The sequence below is a fragment of the Phlebotomus papatasi genome, chromosome 1 (assembly GCF_024763615.1).
Source record: "Phlebotomus papatasi isolate M1 chromosome 1, Ppap_2.1, whole genome shotgun sequence".
Classification (NCBI taxonomy): domain Eukaryota; kingdom Metazoa; phylum Arthropoda; class Insecta; order Diptera; family Psychodidae; genus Phlebotomus; species Phlebotomus papatasi.
The window spans coordinates 88,608,105-88,629,811 of NC_077222.1; the positions used below are offsets into that span (position 1 = coordinate 88,608,105).

Here is a 21,707-nt window from a genome sequence, read left to right on the forward strand (position 1 = left end):
AAGGATGGACTTGATGGGATTTGATAAAATAATATTCATTTTTAGTATTTCTCTGCTGAAAATTTACCTTTCAATGGACTTTCAGACTTGAAAGCTATTCACATTCGAATCCTTACGCAATTGTATTGATTTAGGGTAAAAGCCACAATCCATTTTAGTCTCTCTAAAATCCAATTTCCTGATAAACTTTCTTCCAAGGGCATATTTCACCAAAATGAGCTTACCATTCAAGTGTGAATAGCTTTCAAAAGCGTTTTTGTGTTTGCTTCAAATTTCACTCTAACTAAGTACTAACTTTTAGACCAAAAAAACATTGAAAATAAAAAAAAACTACTCAAAAGAAACACACATCGAGAGTTAAAAAATTCTTGTAGCCAAAACCAAAAAACCTTTGTCCTAATTTATAAAGAGAAAAAAGACACAGATAAAAAATCTTTTATGGGAGCTTTTATGCATTTAAATGTTGGGCATAACTTTGCTTTACTGGAACTTTGACATAGATTTATTTATTACAGTGGGTTGGTAGTAGTACATTTTTTAAGTAAACACCAAATAAGAATTTTAAACCACGCCCTTTGAAGCAAAATGGACAACTAACATTGAAAATATATGAATTTTCAATATTTAATAAGGCGATATTGTAACATATTTTTTGAAGCTATCCTTGGGATTTTAAACTGAGGAGGAGCTTGAATAATTGTGTATATAAGGAAACAAACCACACCCCCTATGCATTACAAAATCCTGTAATTTACGCCATTAATTTTCTTCTTAACCAGAAATAAATTCAATTCTCAGATAAAGACTAAAAATTCTGGTAAGTACAAAAATACATAGGTGATAACAAGTAGGCGCGGTCTTTAAATAGGGGCGGTATGTTATCATTTAAAGCAATTTTAAAAACAGACAGATGTGAAAGGGGCGTGGCTAATTTTTCATATATTTTTGTACCAATTAAGTTTCTTTTTAGAATGATGTAATGTGGTAGAAATACTTCACTAATAAACGAATATTCCTAATAAGCAAAACTGAAAATAATAGTGCTTTAAACAGGTGACAGCTAAAATCCTAAAAACCAAAATTCCAAAATCAAAAAAAATCAAATCCCGAAAGGGGCATAAGCCCGAGAACCAAAGTCCCGAATGCTGAAAATCCTAAAAGGGTCGATATTAAACGGAGTCTAATGTGGGAAATAATTTTCCAAAACACTGAAAAAGTCCTTTGGGTTCAGCAAGCGAGGGTGTAATTTTACGGGAGTAACTGTAACACTCTTACTAGGTCCTCAACTTGAAATCCGCGGTTTTTTGATTAAAAAAAAAAAAACATGAAAAATTTTAGAAGAAAATCCAAAAATAATTTATTTAAAATACCGGTACTCGTTGGCTACACCTTTTTGACATTTCTTTGGAAATAAATGGATACTCTGAGGTTATCATGAGGCATTCTTTAATCAAAACCATCCACACACCGAATTTTCGATTTCTTTTAAATTGACAAAGTGATGCTTAGCCAAACCATGTACCATCGACCGGAGCCCGTGATTATCAGAAAAGTCCAAGTCTAGATAATACAGCGGGAGTGGTAGGACATCCGAATTCAGAGTTTTTATGTTGACCTGGATCATAGAAGTGCAATGCCACTGAACGTAGGGTAAATTAAGCTAATTCAAAACCTGTTCCAAATGAAAACTTTTCGCTACTCCAAATGGAAACATAATTTTTTCTCCATGATAAATACAGTATTAAATTTTTATTAATATATTTTATATATATCTGTCTCATTATTTAGTTAATTTTGCTCCAAATAAAGCGAAAATCCATCTATAATCATAAATTGTAATTTGTTAATTTCTCAGAAAAATTAAAAGTGTACCTTTTCACTATCGAATTTTTTATCGATCGACTATGTCCTAATGTCAGTTTCGCGCAATTTTAGTAGCTCATAATGCATAATCCTCGTTAGTTCCTCGAGGTAATGAGCATTGTCTACTTCTTGGAGATATTTGGCCGTTTTGCTGATTATTACCCTTTACTAGGTGAAAGCAACAACGTTTATCGTTAGAATATTCGAAAAATAGCCATGTCTTGTTATCTGTACCACTCCATGTTGAAAAATCCTTTTTTTCATATCGTAAAAACAAATTTTTGGAAGTAGATTTTTGAATTTTCGCCTATTTTTTAGTCAACTCATGCGGCAATGGCACCCATTTCCCTTCATTTTGATTTTTTCAATGGAATGCAAACCTTTAAAAATATTTCACCGAGGCCCGATTAATGCCCCAGAAAGGTAATTTTATAAACTTCATTCGGATGCGTTTAAAGATCGGCGCCTTTAATTGTTTTTGGCCTTTTGGTTCTTTACATCGAAATCGCCATTTCTCAAGCATTTAATCAATTTACTCGGGTGATTCTTGATGATACATGTTGTGTGTGAACTGTGAACACCCTCAATCAAATAATGTGCTTTAGTTAATTTTTTTTTTAAGTTAAAGTGGTAACGTAACACTTCCCGCAAATGCTGCCCTATTTGGAGCAAAACTCAACATTTTCTTAGTTAGAAAAATATTTTTTGAGTTGCAATATCTGTCAGAATTCTTACTGCTCTGAGAGAAATCCGAAAAAGTTAAAATAACATTCCGGAAATGTTAATTTTACCCTCCTGCATTATTGATCCAAAATCGGTGTAAATATTACCCTTTTAGGTGTATTAGGGGTTGAAGTTATCCTTTTTCATGTCAATTTTATCCTTAAAAAGGTGTAAAATTAACATTAAAAATGTTGATATATTTTTACACCTAAAAAGTGTTAAAGTTACGAGGAAAAAAAGTTAATTGCACCCCCTTTTTTTCTCAGTGTCGTTAATGTTGGTACATGACTAACCTCTTAAATAAACACAACTTCACACATGTAGACCAGCTATATGTGTCACTAGCGCCATTTATTTGTGAACTGCGGATTTCAAAATTAAAGACCTAGTTATTTATTCGCGATTTTGTCTTTAAAAAATTTGACTGGTACCCCTTTAAACTTTGTTTTTCAAGAGTTTTGAAGTGAAAGAATTCTAGAGGCGTGGCCTATTTTTTCAGAGGCGTGTACAAACTGATACCTCTGTAAATTAACATGATGCAGGTAGTTTAGTCGGGGGTTAATATTAATCTCCTAATTTTCATTCAGTTTAACTTTAGTTCTAGAATAGGCTTTGAAATAATAAATATACAGAGGGCGTGGTCTATCATTTGATATACAAGAATTGAAAAAATGTTCGTTAACTTCCCGGATGAATAATACTTTCCCACTCAGTAAACTTGTAAACTTAGTAATGATACTTAAATAGAAATGTGTCTGTGAAATGGGCGTGGCATTAAATTATAGGCGGAGCTTAGAAGAAACTTCAGACACTACCATTCTGTAAAATGACAAATATTTCCAGTTAAACAAAGAAGCCCTAAAAATTTTATTCCTAGCTTTTATGTTCAACAAGCAAACTTATTAAGTTTTTTTGGATTTTATTTGGATAGCAATAAATACTTTATTGGGAGTTATATTAATTTTTTTATGATTGAAAACAATATTTAAACTTTTTATTATTTATTGATTGCTTTTTTTATTGATGCAATATTTGTTAGGGAATAGCAGGGGTAAAATGTATAAATGTATTAAATGGAAAAAGGCAAAAAGTCAATGTCAGACTAAAAAAATATAATTTATAAAAAAGATATTCTACATTTTACCAGGAATTTTATTGCATCTTATAGCTGACATTGTCACTCTTTTTGTGTCACTTTCGTGACTTTCTATACAATTAATTGTGTAAATGTTCACTTTTTATCTACAATAATTTGATAAATAAAAAAAATATAACAAGAGATATAGCTGGAGAGATAAAGAAAAAAAAATCTCTATTGGGGTTCCACTTAAGTGAAAAGACGTTCTACATCAACTGGGGCTTTGGGGTAAGGGGGTGAGAGAAATTTTTTTGTGATATAAATTTAAGTGGATAGACAGCTTTGAGAGTTAGAGGCAAAGAAAACAGTGAGGAAGGGAAAGTGTACACAAGAAGGGAAAGGTGAACTAAGTATTTTCTCCATATCAGGTGACACAGTATAGAGAAAATTTATTTTAGATGTCATTTTTATTCACTATCAAGCATTAGAAAAGTGAAAAATTAGAAAGGGAATAGAAATAAAGATTTTTCGCTATAATGTTTTTTTTTCTAAAGATCTTTTGCAAATTACAGAAATTAAAATATTTTTTTTAGTAAGTTTTCTTTTTTTTATCGCCTCCCTTATTAATAACCAATTAAATACCGTGTCTTTTTTTTGGCAAATACTTTTATCGAATTCTTGAATTTAAGTTTTTTTTTTCATCGAATTCCTCTCAGATTGTCGTCGATATTTTCACGAATGGGGAAACGAAAGAAACAGGGAAAAATTATTATTCAAAAATATCTTTTCCTCCTAAAGAAAATAATTTTATATAAGAATTATTTAATTAGAGGAATTTCGCTGGTAGAAAAAAAGAATAATAGAGTAAAAGAGAAACATTGTACTCACCTGAAGATAAAAATGAATAAAATGAGTAAGGAAAAGAATATAGCCACATTGTCCATAGTTCTCAGCATCACAAGGAGTTGTCGTCGCAAATTGGGCATAAAACGAACGAGCTTCAGGATACGAAGCAGTCGGAATGTCCTCAATACACTCAATCCTGAATTTCCCTCCCTCTCGCCCAGAAACTGTTGGCACAGCTCCACAACACTGCAATAGGGTTGTATTAACAGGTATTAATTGAGAACATGGGGAATTAATTAACACAACACATTGAGACATACGGTATTATCGTGCAAATTTATGAGAACACTGTAAGCAAACGGATGTGAACATCATTGGTAAAATAAATACGAGGTATCACAATCGTACAACTATCTCTAAAATAGTATCAATGTTTTAGCTGCAATAATTAAAGTCTGTTTGCAATTGCAATTAAATAAATTTACCGAAATTTTCACACTAAAAACCGTTGGTATGTTAATTAGGTAAACTGCTTTCTGATACCATAATTCTATGCAAATATCTCCAACGTTGTTGTCTCACAGAATTATCAAGGAAAATAAATCTAATGGAATTGTTAGCCAGAACAAAACTTTCGAGTTTTATTCAAAAAACTACCCTATTGCATAATTTATCTTTGCAAATAGGAGTATTGTACTGGAAATCGAATTATTAATCTAAATAAAAACCGGATATGATTGTCCAAAGGGGGTAGTCCAATTCCAAACTAATTCTCTTAGTGATTAAACGCGATATTCCGTGATTTCTGATTATATCATTAGTGATTCTGTATATGGTTCATTTAGAATTTCACAAATTCTAAATATTGCCATATAAAACCGAATGGGAATACTCGACCATAGATGTGTGATTGGTCGTAGGCGATTTCAGCACGACGGAAATTGATTATGTGATTCCACTCGATTCTAGATTTCCTGTAATTGATTCCATGGCATTATGATTTGATATGCAATTTTCCGCAAAAGAGCAATTTCTCGCTTTTATGTTATAATTCTTGCGTGCAGCACATACAATATTGCAACCAGGGGCATGACATTTCCTATGTTTCCCATATGTTTCTAGCGCGCCGAAAATACTTTTGAGTTTATTAGCCGTTTTCTGTCAATATAGAATGAATTACCAAAAAATACTAATACAAAATAAAAGCCAATTTAATAACGAAGAGGCAACCGAAAACCCCAAATTAACAACCTACGTAGTTTTGTAGATATCTCGTGAAATGTGTACGAAAACAGGAAAAAATTTACACTAAAACTGGTCGCATTTTTCAGAGCTAGTGCCACCCCCCTGATTGCAACCATACGAGAGTGAAATACTTGAAGTATGGGAAGTAAAAGCTCTGGATCTCTACACTGGTTTATCCGAGAGTGATCTTGTGGGGTATGTTTCCTGTATTCCAGACTCTAAATTGGCCTATCCGGTTCCCAGGAATTACAGTAAAGTAGTACTTAGAAAAGGGCACTCAATGGGACAAGTGGTAGAGCACTCGTTCTATGATGCAAGTGTCCTGGGTTCGAATCTCCTTTAAGTGACTAGGAATTGTTCTGGCGTTAAAGGTATTCAAATGACATCCAGTGAGATTCAATATACTTGATTCCACGGGGCATGGGACTTACGACAACCCCATCCCGATAAAAGAAAAGTAATAATGGATGATTCCGAACTCCCCTAGCGGGATGGCCTAAGTCCCTGTATGGAACGTTGTGCCACCATTGTTATTATGATTATTATTATTAGTACTTAGAAAATTTTTAGCGTTTCTTGCCGACCCGTCGGGCGAGGAATAATTGGTACTTGGTAGTGGTTCCGAGGGGTTAGAATATTTTACCCTATCCACAAAATCATAACAATATTTAGAGATCTTATCAGAATTTTTTGTGATTTCCTGGATTATGTGGATTCTGGCAGAAAAATGTGTCGGTACTTCCAACTTAGGTAATGGTGCTACTCCAGTGAAAAAAATGCCTCTGCATTATCGACTTTTCATTGTGTCGGTTTCTGTCTCGACTGTTTTTCCCGGTCTTCGCCGTGTTCTAAAATCATCAAACAGTTGTGAGAAGAACCAACAAAAAACAAAACTCGATAATGCTGAAGCACTTGAGAATAGTATACTGCTGAAAAAAACATCCCAAGAAGCAAAATAGCTGCCTTATAGAACTAAGTATTAAACAAGTGTTTAAGTGCACTTTTAAAAGACTTAAAGTGAGAATTTTCTGTTGAAATTCCTATATAAGCTCTTAAGATTCTAAATAGTGCGCCACTTGGCTTGATAGTAATCTCAGTGATGGAACCAAGAGCGTTATAAGCAAATAAAAAGATTTTTGGTTCTATAGTGCCTTACTTAAGGAATTCTACAAGACTATATTAAAAAAAAATTGCTTCTTGGGATGTTCATTTCCCAATGGAATAGCACTATAATCCCTTAGCTAGATATATCGTCGATTGAATCAGCGACTGAGAATAATTATTTAAAAAGTAGAATAAAAATAAAAAAAGAAATCACTGGCCGTTTAATATTGGAAAACAATTTTATAATTTTAACAAATTTAGTTGCACTGCCCGGTACTTCACTAGAAGAAGACGATATATCAAGCTGTCCGAAATATTGTACGATGTTTTAAAAAACTATTCTAAAATTTTTTTAACGTGAAATATTTTTGATATGAGCTAATCTTTTTTTCTTTTAATGTATCAGAAATGTGATAAATAAATAAAAAAAAAATAATGTTTAGCCTATATTGGAGACACTGTACGATGAAAAATTAGAATACTTTTCAGGGTAATGGTACAATATTTCGGACTGCTTGAAATATCGTCCACTGTCAGTGAAATATCGAATTTTGAAGCTAAATTCATTAAAAATATAATATTCTCGTCCTGAAAAAGCTCGTTCTGACGAAGACTCCTAAGCCAACGGTATCAATCACTGTTCAGCTGGGGTGGTGAACGATAAGTCCGCTAGATGTGGTTGTGAGTGCCCGACGAATTATTCCAAAGATACAATAGAATCGGCCCTTTAGTCGGTCTTCACTAGTGAAGCGAGGGTGACGCCAGATTCGTGGCTATCTTAGAATGGGCAACGGGGCCCTATCACGGAAGGCTAGAAATGTAGGGTGCTCCAACATGTTCTGGAGTGGGACCTGTAGTATTCATGCTACACTGTTTTATTTTTAAATATTTATTCTTCTTTCAATACACTCAACTCTGCAAAATCCGGATGTTTGATCGTAAAAAATACATGAACTGACATAGTGATTTTTTTATATGTTAAGTATCTGAGAGCTACCATCTAAATAACATAGATCCAGATAAAAGAGTTAAGTGTATATTAACATAAAGTCCGTTCGTGTTCGAATATATTTACATAATTTAAATTAAATTATTAAATTAGGCCTCTCGACATTTCATTTTTCCATACGTTTTTGCATAGAGACACTGAAGACTATTGGCAAGTTTTTTCCTAAAGAGAATTGACTTATCAATCTAATATATTTCGAAATCGTGCATTAAAAGCTATCTAAAAATACATATTTCATAATGTTCGCCTAAATAATACAAGAACTACGAGCAAATTTGTTTAAGTTGCGGTGCAATGTATACAAAATTTTTACAAGAAAAAGTGAAAAATAGCTTCACTTTTTATTAGGCTTGATGGACCCCTGCGCCAAGTGTTCAATTTACGAACAATGTGTGTGAAAAAGTATATTATTTTTGAGAACTTTTTAATAAGTTATACGATTTACGAACATTTTGTAAGGTTCCAGTAGGAATTCACAAACATTTACGAACAATTTTACGAGATTTTTTTTCTTAATTTTAGTCAAAAAGGAATATAGTCATTATAGCTAAATTGACCTAGTTTTTATTAGCCTGATCAAGCTGGAAAAGCAAATACGACTTGTTGAATTTCAATAGATATTCGATATTGGAAACCGATTTTTCGACTTAACATCTTTAGTGGTAGACTAATCACAAAATTGTACTGCTGGATATGTATCAAATTCACTCGTATTAAGATTTAACCTATATTGAGAATCTAATATACAACAAACTGATTTAGCCATTAGCTTTTTCGTAGCCTTTTGTCACGAATTTAATATGTAGCTATCATCGCTCTGAGCCTAGACAAACTTTTATTTAATCTCTCAATTTGCCAAACTTCGTGTCTTCTCTAAATTTTAGGTAAACTTTGTGCTTTTGTCACTTTCAACTTGATTTCCACACAAACGAAAGTTCAATTTAAAATCTATAAAGTGTAGCAAAGTGTTTGATTTAATGTTCAAATAAATATGAGGATAGGGGAGACCGGGGAGGTTTGGGACAGGGGTAGTGTGGGACAAGGCGATTTTTTCAATTAATTTTTGAAATAAATGGGATTTAACCATTACTATATCGTAGGCATAAGATGTAACTTGACTAAAAGAATGGATATCCTCAGTTTTATTGTTTTAATTCTATGAACATTTTTTTTTTAAATTGATAAAAATCGTATATTTTGACGTCTCAGTTTTGCTCTTTGTATTTTATATCAGCGATATATAATCAAAACTTTTTTATCTCATTAGGTAGCAGTGTAATCTGGGAACATATTTTTATAAAATTTTCAGGGATTATACGCTCTTGTTTTTTACATAAAAGTTTTAAATACCAAAACTACACGTGGGGAAGTTTGGGGCACCTGAAAGGAGATGAATGGGACGTTGATTTTCGACAAGATTGCAGGTGGCATGCAATTGTTTATTGTCAAAATGAAGAGTAATGCCCAGTTTCTACTGGAAATCTCCCTCTTGTGCAAAGTTTATCAGTGGAGCAGATTTCTCTAACTACAGGGACAATTAAACCATCATGGTCTTGAGAATCAATAATTCCTTCTCAGAGAATATTCGATCTTTGCCCAATCTAGTTAAAAACTATTTTTTTCGAAAATTTCTCGAACAAGTTCTCCAGAAATGGCAAGGCGAGAGCTAATTCAGAGAAATAATGAGAAAACAGGTACAATGCAGTTGTCGTAAAATCAAACAGGAATCCGTCAATGAGTTCAAAATTAAGAGTTGCAAGAAAATCTACTCGCCTGAGGAATTTGATAATCATGATTGCAATATTTAGAATAAAAAAAGAAAAGAAAGGTAGATGGAAAATAAGAAGAAAATACTTTAAGTAATTGATTGACAAAAAATTACTCTACTGTACAAATAAAATTGATATTAATTTCTAAGTGTAAATTAAAGATGAAACATTTTTATTTCAATCAGAAATATTTATAATCTGGTATTTAAAATTAATTGACGTGTTCCAGTAATGCAAATTATGCGAGAAAAAACGCGTCCCAAACATCCCCTTTTGCGTCCCATACTGCCCCACATCAGGGAGATTTGGGACAAAGCGTCAAATTAAATGTTTTATCTTCTCCAAGAAAACTCAGTTGTTTTCCAAGTTCTATCGAGTACTTTTTATAAAGTCAATACCCATAAGTATCCTATAGACCGTATAAAATTGTAATACACTATCGTGTTTTTTTGGAATACTGTCTCAAAGTCAAAACATGAAAAAGTGTCCCAAATCTCCCCGGTCTCCCCTATATACGTGTAAAATTTGCCCCTGTATGACTAAATAATGGAAATAACCTCGTAATCCGTACTTTATACACCATTTAATGCAACACTTCATCATTTCCACTGATTTTATCAAATTATCGAGAGTTGTAAAAGCATTTTGTGGTCATCACACATAAAACACGTGCTAAATAAGTGGTTAAATTTGTTAAACATACCTGAGAACAACAATGACGCCATCGAAAACGTTGAAACCATTTGAAATGTAGCGAAAGGGTCCTTCAGCAATAATTTTGAGTAGCATCTCGAGGGCAAAAATGGCCGAGAACACAATATTGCTCGTTTCGACAATTGCTGTAAGTTCATCCGGCTGATTATGGTACTCAATGCCCATTGATAGGGTATTGATGAGGATAGCCAGGAGGATACCCTGCTGAAAATATTTATGTTCCACGAATCTCTTCACGTACTTCTGAATGAAGCCAAACACTTTAGTAACAACTTTGTAGATGGTCACCAGGGTGAGTGTAAACCTAGATTTTTGCTTTATTCTGTGACTTTCTGCCTCCAGCAGGGCATTCTGATAGTATTCGTAGCAGCAGGAGAAATCCTCCTGGGTGGGTGCTGGGTGGGAATTTTGATGAGGAATAGTAGCATCTGATGCTGGAGTTTGGCGTTGTTCACTTCGTGCCAGTGACGTGTAAAATGACTCAAGAGTCCCATGCCCAGTTGGTAGAGCAGCAGAAAATGCCACAGAAAATGCCAGCAATTCCTGACATGTCATTGCCTCATTGAGACTCAAGTCAGAGCAATCCACGAGGGCGGTTTGCATCGAGTGACTTCCGATGGTATTTTGCAAATTCACTTGCCATATTCCATCTCCAGCCTGAGTCATCTTCTCACTCACATTCTTCTCTGCCGTGGCATCGGGCACAGTTGGGGGCGTGTGGAGAATCACATATTCGTTAAACATCACAGATGAGCGACGTCTTGTGGAAATTGGTGGACTGAGAAAGCCCGAATTTGATCTTTCACTCTGCAAAATGCAAAGGGGGAGCTTTTAAAGGGGACCATCCACTTGTGGTGGACTTAAAGACCTTTCAGAAGATTTTTCCTCAAGCTCCCGAATACCATTTCATTTAATATTTTAAAGCTGAGACACATACCTTACACTTTGTGTCTCTTCAGAGGTATTGGTTAGCAATTGAAAAGTGTCTCGGCTAAAAGGTAATACTGTTCGCTTCCACAAAGAATGGTAATGTTCGAAAATTCAAATTAAATTTAGAATAACCTCAATAAGAAATAGTATATTGATTATACATATGGAATTATTATGGGATAAGGTATTATGAACGTCGCTTTTATTTTTCTCCTAAAACCTGAAAGCCTTTTTAGTTAAAATTCCAGATCTTAAAATTCTGACATAAAACCATATGAGCCACCTTGCGGAATTACAGATAAGTTAAAATACATTTTTTTCTGCTGTTCATATCGATCTTCGAATTTTCCAACCTCCGGTTATGGATAGAACGAATTACCCTTTTTTCAGTTTGATATTTCTTTGATATTCGAAAATCCAAGTAAGGTTTCGAAATAGCTTAATCTCCCCAAATAGAGTTTTAAAAATTCTAAAATCTATTTGAAAAGCCAAAGAGACATTCTTACTTCTTGAAAATTTCGCAGGGTAATAGAAGCACATCCTGTTCGAATTTCGCAAAATGAATTGGTCTTCACTTTATTATGCGGAAAAGCACAAGGCAACGACGCTTACTAGTTACATATGTCTCATTATTTAATCATTCCATATTCAGTGAATAACACTTTTGCGAGCTTTCTAGTGTGATTCTTTAAAAATTTTCTCCATCTTGTGCGAAAATTTAAAATTTCGAACATCAACGACTTTGGCTGTCGAAAAATTGGCTTTCGAAACCAATCTTCGAATTTTTCAATCTTCAGCTGTGAATGAAGTAAATGAATATGTGTCGATTTATAATTCTAAATTATAACGAATTATTTTCCTACACAACTGAAGATGTATTGTTAACACTCCATATGCTTCGAATTTCAAACAGAAAATCATATGAGACTTTTTATGTTTTAACGAGAAAACAAAGTTATCTTTTCTTCAGATTTTGGGATTTTTTTCTTGAATAAACTGGAGCTGTTTTAAGACAATCTAAAAAAGAATCTGCAGAATTATTAATTTGCTGGTATTTTTTTTTAATCTAAACCTACTAAAAGGGATTCCGCTCTAAACCTAAAATTGAATAAAATTTTCAGGAATAATGTTTATTCAATACATGCTTAATTAAATCAACATTATTTTACAAAAATCATTTAATTCAAAAATAAAACGACTGTAACTTATTTAAAAATTCGTAATAAAAGGGCAGTCAGCGCTATAATGGCGAATATGTGAACTTGAACTTTAGACTTTTATCAATTTTCGAATAGGTTTTACATGACTTTGGGCTTGCTTTGTTTCTTCGAAAGGTTATTATAGAACAGAGCCAATCCGTCATAATGGTTTAGAACTGTTATATTTAATTGTATGTGCCTCAGATTTTAGAATGGAAGATTAGCTTACTTTTTAAGCCATGGAGACTTCCAAGTTGGAATTTTATGAAATGACTCTTTTTAAAATTATTTATCAATCAATGTTCCAAGAAAACTGAGAATTTAAAGGACTAAAAACTTCTAATATCGATTAATATCTCAAAAAAAGCGGTTAATAAATAAAAAGTAGGAATATTTGCAGTAGTAGAAGTAAAAAGGAGGAATTTTAAATTCGAATACCTCGGATTTGCATAACAAACTACAGATTTTAAATTAATTTGAGTTTCAGTTCGTAAGCAGTCTCAAAAAATTACCAGACTTGTGAAAAGTAAAGTTACATGTCATGAGGACCATGAGGACTATGGTAACAATGTACTAGAATATTTTTATACATTATACACATAAGCCTTAATAGTTGTTTTCATAATAATACAAGTCATAAAATAATAAAAGAACTAAATATTTCTACAAGTCATCTTTTTAACTTTTCATGAAAAACCTTACCCTTTTTTGGTCAACTCGTCTCATTGCCAAAAAAAATCAAAGACAATATCCAATAGTACGTACAACACACCACCCAAGACACTTTTTCGCGAAGTCACATAAAAAAAAATTTATATATATAAGAAATATTTATATATTTATATATAAGAATTTTCCTGTTATATTGTAGATAAAAAGTATTTCAAGTAGTAGAAGGTAGTAGAAAGTACCCCTATATGCTTTGTACGATCCTAAGCGTCGTATTGACTAAATTTTTCGTATGTTGCTGAACAATGTGACTCCGCAATATATTTTAAAAATAATTGGGTGTAATAATAATAATGGGTAATATAATGGGTAATATGAGTGCGATGAGTCACATTTATTCAGAAACATAGGGAAAAATTTAGTCAGTACGAAGTATGGGCACTTTCTCCTAAGAACAGTGTTCTTTTTTATAGGAAATGTCTTACGGAATTGTGAAATGTGTCTCGGCTAATATAACAGAAAAGAATAGTCAAAAAAATTCATAAGGCTAATTCCGTAAATTAACTATTATTATATGTATATGCAAAAAATAATCTAGAAGTATTTTTTGAAGATTACAATTCTATTTATTAATGAGATATTATTAAAAATTTCACCCACAACAATTTTGCGAATAATATAAACTTTACTGTATCCTTGATAGTTGCACAATAGATGGCAAATTTCATGAAATTTCACCGTAGTTTCCATCTACAATAGGCGGAAAAACGTGAAATTTCATGAAATTTGCCATCTTGCACTACTGCAGCTGTTTTAGTAAACTTGCCTTGTTCTATGACTATCTCTTTTCAGCCTGAATTGAAACATAGATATCATATTGAAACTAATGGAGTGTGAGAATAATCCTGTCGCAATGAAATGTTAAAGTCAAATGCATTTCAAATATTATACCCATGAGACAGATGGAGCGAAATGTGCCCGAAATCGGGAAAATCGATGGAAACCGTGTAGTTCTACGGTAAAATTTCACTGTGGTATGAGGGAAATAAAACAGCCTCACCCACCCTATCAAAAAACGACCCCAAAAGTCTGTGTAATTTGTGCTATACTAAATTTCCCGATGCGATAAGAATAGAATGATAGGTCCGTAATTACAAATAAAGAAATTAAATGGGCATGTGATCGTTTCCCACACGGTTTCTTTTTTTTTAACTTTTTTTGAAGCCAAAAAAGAAAACAGACTTTTCAAGAGCTTTTAGGGAGAGGAAAAATCTTCTTTGGAGATTAATGGAGCATGATATAGAGTGAGGAATTTACCAATAACTGCTCAGACTCCGTCATGCTTGGAATTTTAAGTAGTAGCGTCTTCTGTTTCTGCTCCTCCCGATTCCCGTTGTTGTTATTGATGTTTTTTCGCCTCACTGAATTACTCCTTGAGTGATCCAATGATAATTCTGAGTTATCGGGCGACGACATTTGGCCATCACTGGCCACAACTTGGTTTACTGTTGAATTTGTCAGGGTTGTTTCAATGCCATTCAGCCCATTCCCACCCCCATTCAGTCCACCCACAGTCGTTGCCACAACTGTAGAATTATTTGGTGTGCTTGTCGAATTTAGTGGCACCATCACGGTTATCAGTTGTTGCTGATCTTTGATATTTGTAGCCTTCTCTAGACCATATTTGTGGCACTTTGGATGGTGAGCTTTAATCTTACTCGGTGAAAGTGTCAGAATATCCGGTGCCGGAAGTAAACCCTCTCTCTTCTGCTTTTTCTGATACCTATATCGCACATTGGTGCGAAAATCACTTGATTACTACTCAGAGATCGAAATTGCGCAGGAGATTGATTTTCTCCAACAGAGCTTCAACTAACATTTCACTCTTCTCAATATTTCAAAATTCATCAGCATCACTAAAAGTCTCGAATACAGGACTATAAATTTTACTTTGGTATTTCACGTTGTCTGCTAAGCAGAGCTTGAAATTTTATAACCTATTAAAACTCAACAGCTTTTAAAAATTCTGTGCTATGAATTCGAAAGATTTTATTAAAAAAAAACAATCGCTTTCAACGCCAAATGCAAAAAGAACCAAGATGTGTAGCGGTGCACGCTTTTTGATTGGCTAGAAGGTAAAATTGTTTCATGGACAATAAACTTTAAGAGCTTCTTTTTTTAAGTATTCGTGCTATAATAATTTAAAAAGAAGTTGCATTGAACGCCAAAAATACTGAAAACCACAAAATATAAAGTCAGACAGATTTACGACTTAAGCCGAGAGACGACTTAGTGGGAAATTGATAGAAATGTACTTTACTGATTATTTTGTTTATAAATAAGATAAGCCGTATGTGTGCCTAGCGTATTATGATCTTTGATTGGCTAGAACTTAAAATTCTTTCTTCACAAAAGCTCAAGAGCTTTTAAGAGTCTTATGCTATAAACTATAAAATGACGCCGTTTGGCTTTGGAGGCTGGTCGTCAACGCTAAGACGGCGGCGAACGCTTGGTATGGGGGGCTAATGTAATGGCACATGTTTGCAATAAAAATACAATACAAAAATACAAAAAATACTTTATGGAAAGAAATTAATTCAGTGCTAAATAAGGGAGACCAGGCCAGAATTAACCACAGATAGAACTACTTTGAGAGAAATCCGGAAGAGTTAAAATAACATTCCGGAAATGTTAATTTTACCCTGCAGTATTGATCCAAAATCGGTGTAAATATTACCCTTTTTAGGTGTATTAGGGTTTAAAGGTACCCTTTTTCATGTTAATTTTACCCTTAAAAAGGTGTAAAATGAACATTAAAAAATGTTGATATATGTTTACACCTAAAAAGTGTTAAAGTTCTGAGGAAAAAAATGTTAATCGCAACCTCTTTTTTTCTCAGTGTAGACAGTGGTATGTTATAGTTTTCTTCAGAAGGAATATTTAGGAAACCACTATCTATTCGAAGTAAACACCTCCCTTCCTATTTATTAAAATATTTATCAGTCTGATACTAATATTTTTCATAAATTAGAGGCAAAGTTAAATATTACTGAATAATTCTTAGATTTTTAGAAGATTTGGAATTATCTTGCTATAAAAATAGCAATGTGTCATAATTATACTACTAAGAAGCTTAAAGCTGAACTACGTTAAAAGTTAACTATTTGGACGTAAATTTGTATATGAATTGAGCTAAAAAAACTTTTGAGGCTCTAAAGATTTTTATAGTTTCTTGACCACATCACAAAAAATCAACTTGTTTTTATAGTAAAAACAATTAAAAATATTCCAAAAATATCTCCCTTAATAATTTCACAAAGGAAACCATTCAACATCCCAATAAATTATAATCATCCATTTGAAACTTTAAATATTCAGTTTCATTCCCATCAATAAACCACTTTAAAATGTACTCCCCAAATTTATCTAATAATCCGCTTGGGGACTTAAATTTCCGGTGGAATTGAACCCAAAAAGCCCTTCCAAATTGATTGAGCTTTTCGGACAATGACACTCCTCAATACTCGAGAGAGATCAATAAATTCAAATTTCCATTGAAATTCCATAATAAATGCAAGATGGAAGATGAAAAATTGCCCACAGGTGTCAATTCGTAGAATTGATTCGTATTTTCATGAATTATAAATGTTCAATTTCTCAGCATTATTGAAAGTGAAGCATTCGAAAAGAAAGATCTCAAATTGCCATAAAAAACCAATAATTTGGCATTGCAATCTATTCAGTTGTCTGGTAGAAAATTGAATTGAAAGCTTTTTTGTAAAGAACATATTGAGATGTTCATATATTGTACCATATTATTTATAGATAAACTTTCTTTTGTAAACAATATTGCAACAGATAGTTCAGATAATATAGGGGAAGGTTGGTTGTAAACTTTGCTGATTTTTATTCTGTTTTCTTTGCAAGGTTATTTTCACCTAAAATTCTATTTAGTTTTCAATTAAGAAATACCAACGAAATTTTTCAGGCTTCCTTAAAGGGTATGCAGGGGGTAAATAGGTTTGTTATTCACGGGTCTTTATGGCTACTGATCAGCTGATCATGAAGCCTGAATTCTGGGAACAGCTGATCATAAAGTCTGATTTCCGTGATCATCTGGTAATGGATACTGATCGGCGTCGATCAGCCAATCATGGAGACTAATTTCCCGTGATCAGCTCATCATGGACACAGATTAATACGATCAGCAGATCATGAATACTGATTACCATGATTAACTGATTGTGGATGCTAATCGACGTCGACCAGCCGATCAAACAGTTAATCGGCGTGGATCAGCGAATAACGGAGACTGATTTCCGCTATTAGCCGATCATGGAGACTGATTTCCGCGATCAGTAGATCATGAAGACTGATTGTCATGATCAACTGATCATGGATACTGATTGGCGTCGATCAGCCGATCAAACATTTATCGGCGTGGATCAGCCAATAATGGAGGCTGATTTCTGCGATCAGCCGATCTTGGAGACTGTTATCCGCGATCAGCAAATCATGAAAACTAATTGCAGCCACTAACTGATCATGGAAACTGATCCGAGTCGATCAGCCTATCATTGAGTCTGATCTCCGCGATCAGGCGATTATGGAGATAGATTGATGCGATCAGCCGATCATGAAGACTGATTGCCATGATCAACTGATCATGGATACTAATCGCTGTCGATCAGTCGATCAAAACAGCTTATCGGTGTAGATCAGTCAATCATGGAGACTGATTTCTGCTATCACCAGATCATAAAGACTGATTGCCGCGATAAAATGATTATCACCGATCTTGGAAACAGATTGACACAACCAGCCGATCATGAAAACATATCGGCGTGATCAGTCAATCATGGAGATTGATTGTCATGATCAGCGTTGATCAGCCGATCAAAACAGTTGATCGTCACCGATCAGCCAATCATGGAGACTGATTTCCGCGATCTTCCGATCATAAAGATTGATTGCCTGGATCCCGGGATCAACCGGTAATGGACTATCTTGGAAAATGATTGTCGTAACCGCTCGATCATGGAAACTATGATCGGAGTGATAAGTCGATTATCCTGATTGTCATGATCAGCTGGTCACGAATATTAATCATCGTTGATCAATCGAATAATCGGCGTCGACAAGAAACATTGATCGACATTGATCGGTCGCTCTTTCAAACGTGGTCAGCAATATTTTTTCATTTACTGAGATTACGTTAATATTAGAATCCAACCCAAAAGCCCCTGCGTTACACGGCAAGTACTTTGGAATATTTCACAACTTAGAGACGTCAATTTTATATTAGTCTTGCAAAATGCTTTCATTTAAAATCATAAAATTTTATTTAGAAGCCAAACAGAGCTTTTAATTTTGGGGTATCAATAATTACCGTATTTGACACGGTAATAAATCGGTTAAAAATCAGTTAATACTTTTTTCTTATGTTAGATAAAATATGTAATATTTTAAAGAATTTCCAGTCACGCATAACTTTTAAACATCATTTCTACGGGCTTCAAAATTAAGTCTTAGCTACCTATACGTTTTAACTCCTCTAATTTCTTATCAGTCAAGATTTTTTGGAAAAATGTAACTTAGGATCGGATTGTAAAGGTCAAATGAAATGATTCTGAAAATCCAATAAAATTGGTTGCTCTTTAAAATTTTGAGACCTCCGGGAACTGGACCCAACTTCTAGTCGGAAGACCGCTTTGTATAAAATAGACTAAGGGCCTTGTCAGACCTGAGGATTAGCCGAGAGACGGCTTAGCGTAATTATATTAGAAATATTGGTTAAAGTGCATTTCCATCATTTTCCACTAAGTCGTCTCTCGGCTTTTAAGTCGTACGTGTGTCTAAGGCATAAGTCTTAGAAAACAAACTTGAGTTATCTGAAATTGTCCCACTCTCCCCTATTGTTTAATATAGCCAGAAAAGAGAGTTTGTAGGCAAATTGTACACATGGTGAACAACATTTTGTTAATCCCACCACTTTATGTTTTTTTTTCAGTATTTTAATTTTCACTTAATACCCCGAAATGCTTTAATTTAGTGACAGATTAAGTTTGGATTAAAACAGTATTAACTGTATCCACATTTAAAAATGTAGTCATAGTGTAGTATTTTAGTTATGCTGTTGATATTACCCAAGATTCCGTATATTATATTTTTCTTTTCAGTTCTTCCAAAACATATTAAATTGTTTGCGCTTTTTGTGCCAAAACTGTGATAAATGACAAAACTTTTAAGTAATTTTTTTTTATATGTTTCTAAACGACTTTTTTTCTTTAAAGTTTTCTTTGGCAAGAAATATGCTTTTAAACTTGAAGCAATTTCAGTGGAAATTGACATTGATTTGAAAATAGTTTGAGAGAGTGAATGTACAGATAAGTTGAAGCACTGTAATTTGCATATTAAACCATATTCAACAAGATGAAAATTCCACAAACACACAGGCACAGAAAAAATAGCATATTTCCTTCAATTTTTCTTTTCATAAACTCTCAATTTACCAACAGAAGTGAAGGAGATGATAAGAGGAATGTGAATTATAGTGTGAAGAAATAGCTGGAAGGAAAAGTCTTGGGAGAAAACTTTTCCTCAATAGCACTCAATAAATACATTTAAACATTGAGAAGAGGGACATTTATACAAAAGTAGAGACTTTTAAATGGAAAAGTTCTTCTTACATTAAAATTATAACAACCAACATCTTCACAAACAATATAATCAACTATCTTCTCTATTTCATCTTTCCCTTCTCTTGCTGCAAGCAAAAAGGAGCAATATTCTCACAAAGTTTTTCATACACAGGATATTTTACACAGGCAATCTATATATATAGCACAATATCTAGAAGAATAAAAAGGGGAAAAAAATTAGTCTTATAAAACAATAAAGTGTCCAATTTTCTTCTGAGGCATTTTTTGTGGAGTGATGAGAGTTTGCGAGTGCTTCTAAGAGGAAGGTCCACTCTTTGAGTTAGACACAGATGGAAAGATCCCTATAAAAAATTTCTGCGCCGTTCCATGGAGTTTCTGCAGAAAGAGGTGGAACTTTCCTTGATATAGTGCGGAAATGGCTATGCTAAAAATATGGAAAGACTCGTCACCGGATTTTCTTGTGGGATAAGGGTACTTTTATGTTAAGTTAGACATCAAAAGAATTTTGACGCATTCCTTCGTAATTGATCGGTAGTAAGGTAAAGTACCCTTACTCGACCGGGTTCCTCTATTCGACCGGTGGGACAATTTTTGAATATTTGATGGTGAATTTCATCAATTTCTATGAATTTGTCACTGATTCGTATTATTTAAAGAATAATTGACCTATTAATGTTAGATCATACACAAAATATTATAGCAAATATAATTAAATTGAATAAATAAATCTACCGGTCGAATAGAGGAACCGGTCGAATAAAGGGTACTTTACCTTACTTCGGAAGTGTAACTAGTTTTCACTTTATGGCTATAATTCATGATTGCAACTCATATAAAAAATCATACTAAAATAAGGAGAAGAATCAATAACCCAGAGATTTTTTGAAAACCTGCCCCGGGTTCCGAAAAGGATGCTATGGAATACTCCTGACCGCTTAGCTTGGTTGATACTAGGGAGCAGACCGTCCAGTGTCTCAAGCGAAGAGCATAAAACACATTATGATTGACGGGAGTGGTGCTTCGAAATAGAAAATTTTAGAACCAATTCCGCAGCTGTTTTGATTGTGGATCAGTATCTTGTTTGTAGGAAACCAAGAGTACAGAATTAAGGCAACAGTCATAATAATTTTCAACCGCTTATCCCCTTTGCGGTCCCGGGTATCCAAGGCTCTTTGTTGTATTTTTTGCAATCAGAAAACTGTAAAACAGGGTGCAAGCCTTAGGTCACAGGCCTCATTACCCAGGAGACAACGGTTTTGAGGTGGTCCGCGGTTTAGTATTCACTAAGGATTTCTCGTAGACGCAAAGATGCCGATAGGTGCCTGTTGCTATTTCCAAACAAACAACAGTTGGTGGCTCTAGAAACAACTACAGCTACTCCCTTATCTGCCGCCTGGGACCTCAGACCGGGGATCTCACTGGCGCAATAGGCAAGACCGTTGAGTCTTGATCTGATGAGATCGCTGACTCAACTCGCAAAGTTGTGAGCACGCGTCCCGCCCGGTGCAAGGAACCGAATGTCAGGAAAAGCCATTTTCACACGGAATAAAACGTAATAACAATACACTGCCTCTGCTCAACAACTCCGGGAGCATGGAAGAAGTATCCATATCTGGGTGGTCTACACATGGACTTAGCAGATTCTTCCAACACGGTATACCACAGCAATATAAAATGATTACATTGTAACAAATATCCCGATACGATTAATAATAATAACCTAGGACCTGGGATGTGCCCGATGGGTACCCCAACCACACGGTTTGGGGTAACAGAAGTGCTGAAACCCCTTTGGAAATACCCCTGATTTCCATTTAGTCTCTAAAGTAGCCCAACTACTTTTCTTTGTCATGGCCATTAATAGCTTCTTTCTCTTGACCCTTTAATGACGATTGA

At 34.0% G+C, this 21,707-nt stretch overlaps 1 protein-coding gene across 1 annotated transcript in view; it reads right to left on the reverse strand.

Annotated features, from left to right (window-relative positions):
* Nucleotides 1–21,707, reverse strand: part of LOC129804473 (voltage-dependent T-type calcium channel subunit alpha-1G) — a 133,050-nt gene that overhangs the window by 43,989 nt on the left and 67,354 nt on the right. Inside the window, exons 10-12 of the mRNA XM_055851805.1 lie at nucleotides 14,467–14,932; nucleotides 10,341–11,158; nucleotides 4,553–4,756 (exon numbers count right to left, since the gene is read on the reverse strand). Coding sequence (XP_055707780.1) covers nucleotides 4,553–4,756; nucleotides 10,341–11,158; nucleotides 14,467–14,932 — 1,488 coding nt within the window. The remainder of the gene's footprint in view (nucleotides 1–4,552; nucleotides 4,757–10,340; nucleotides 11,159–14,466; nucleotides 14,933–21,707) is intronic.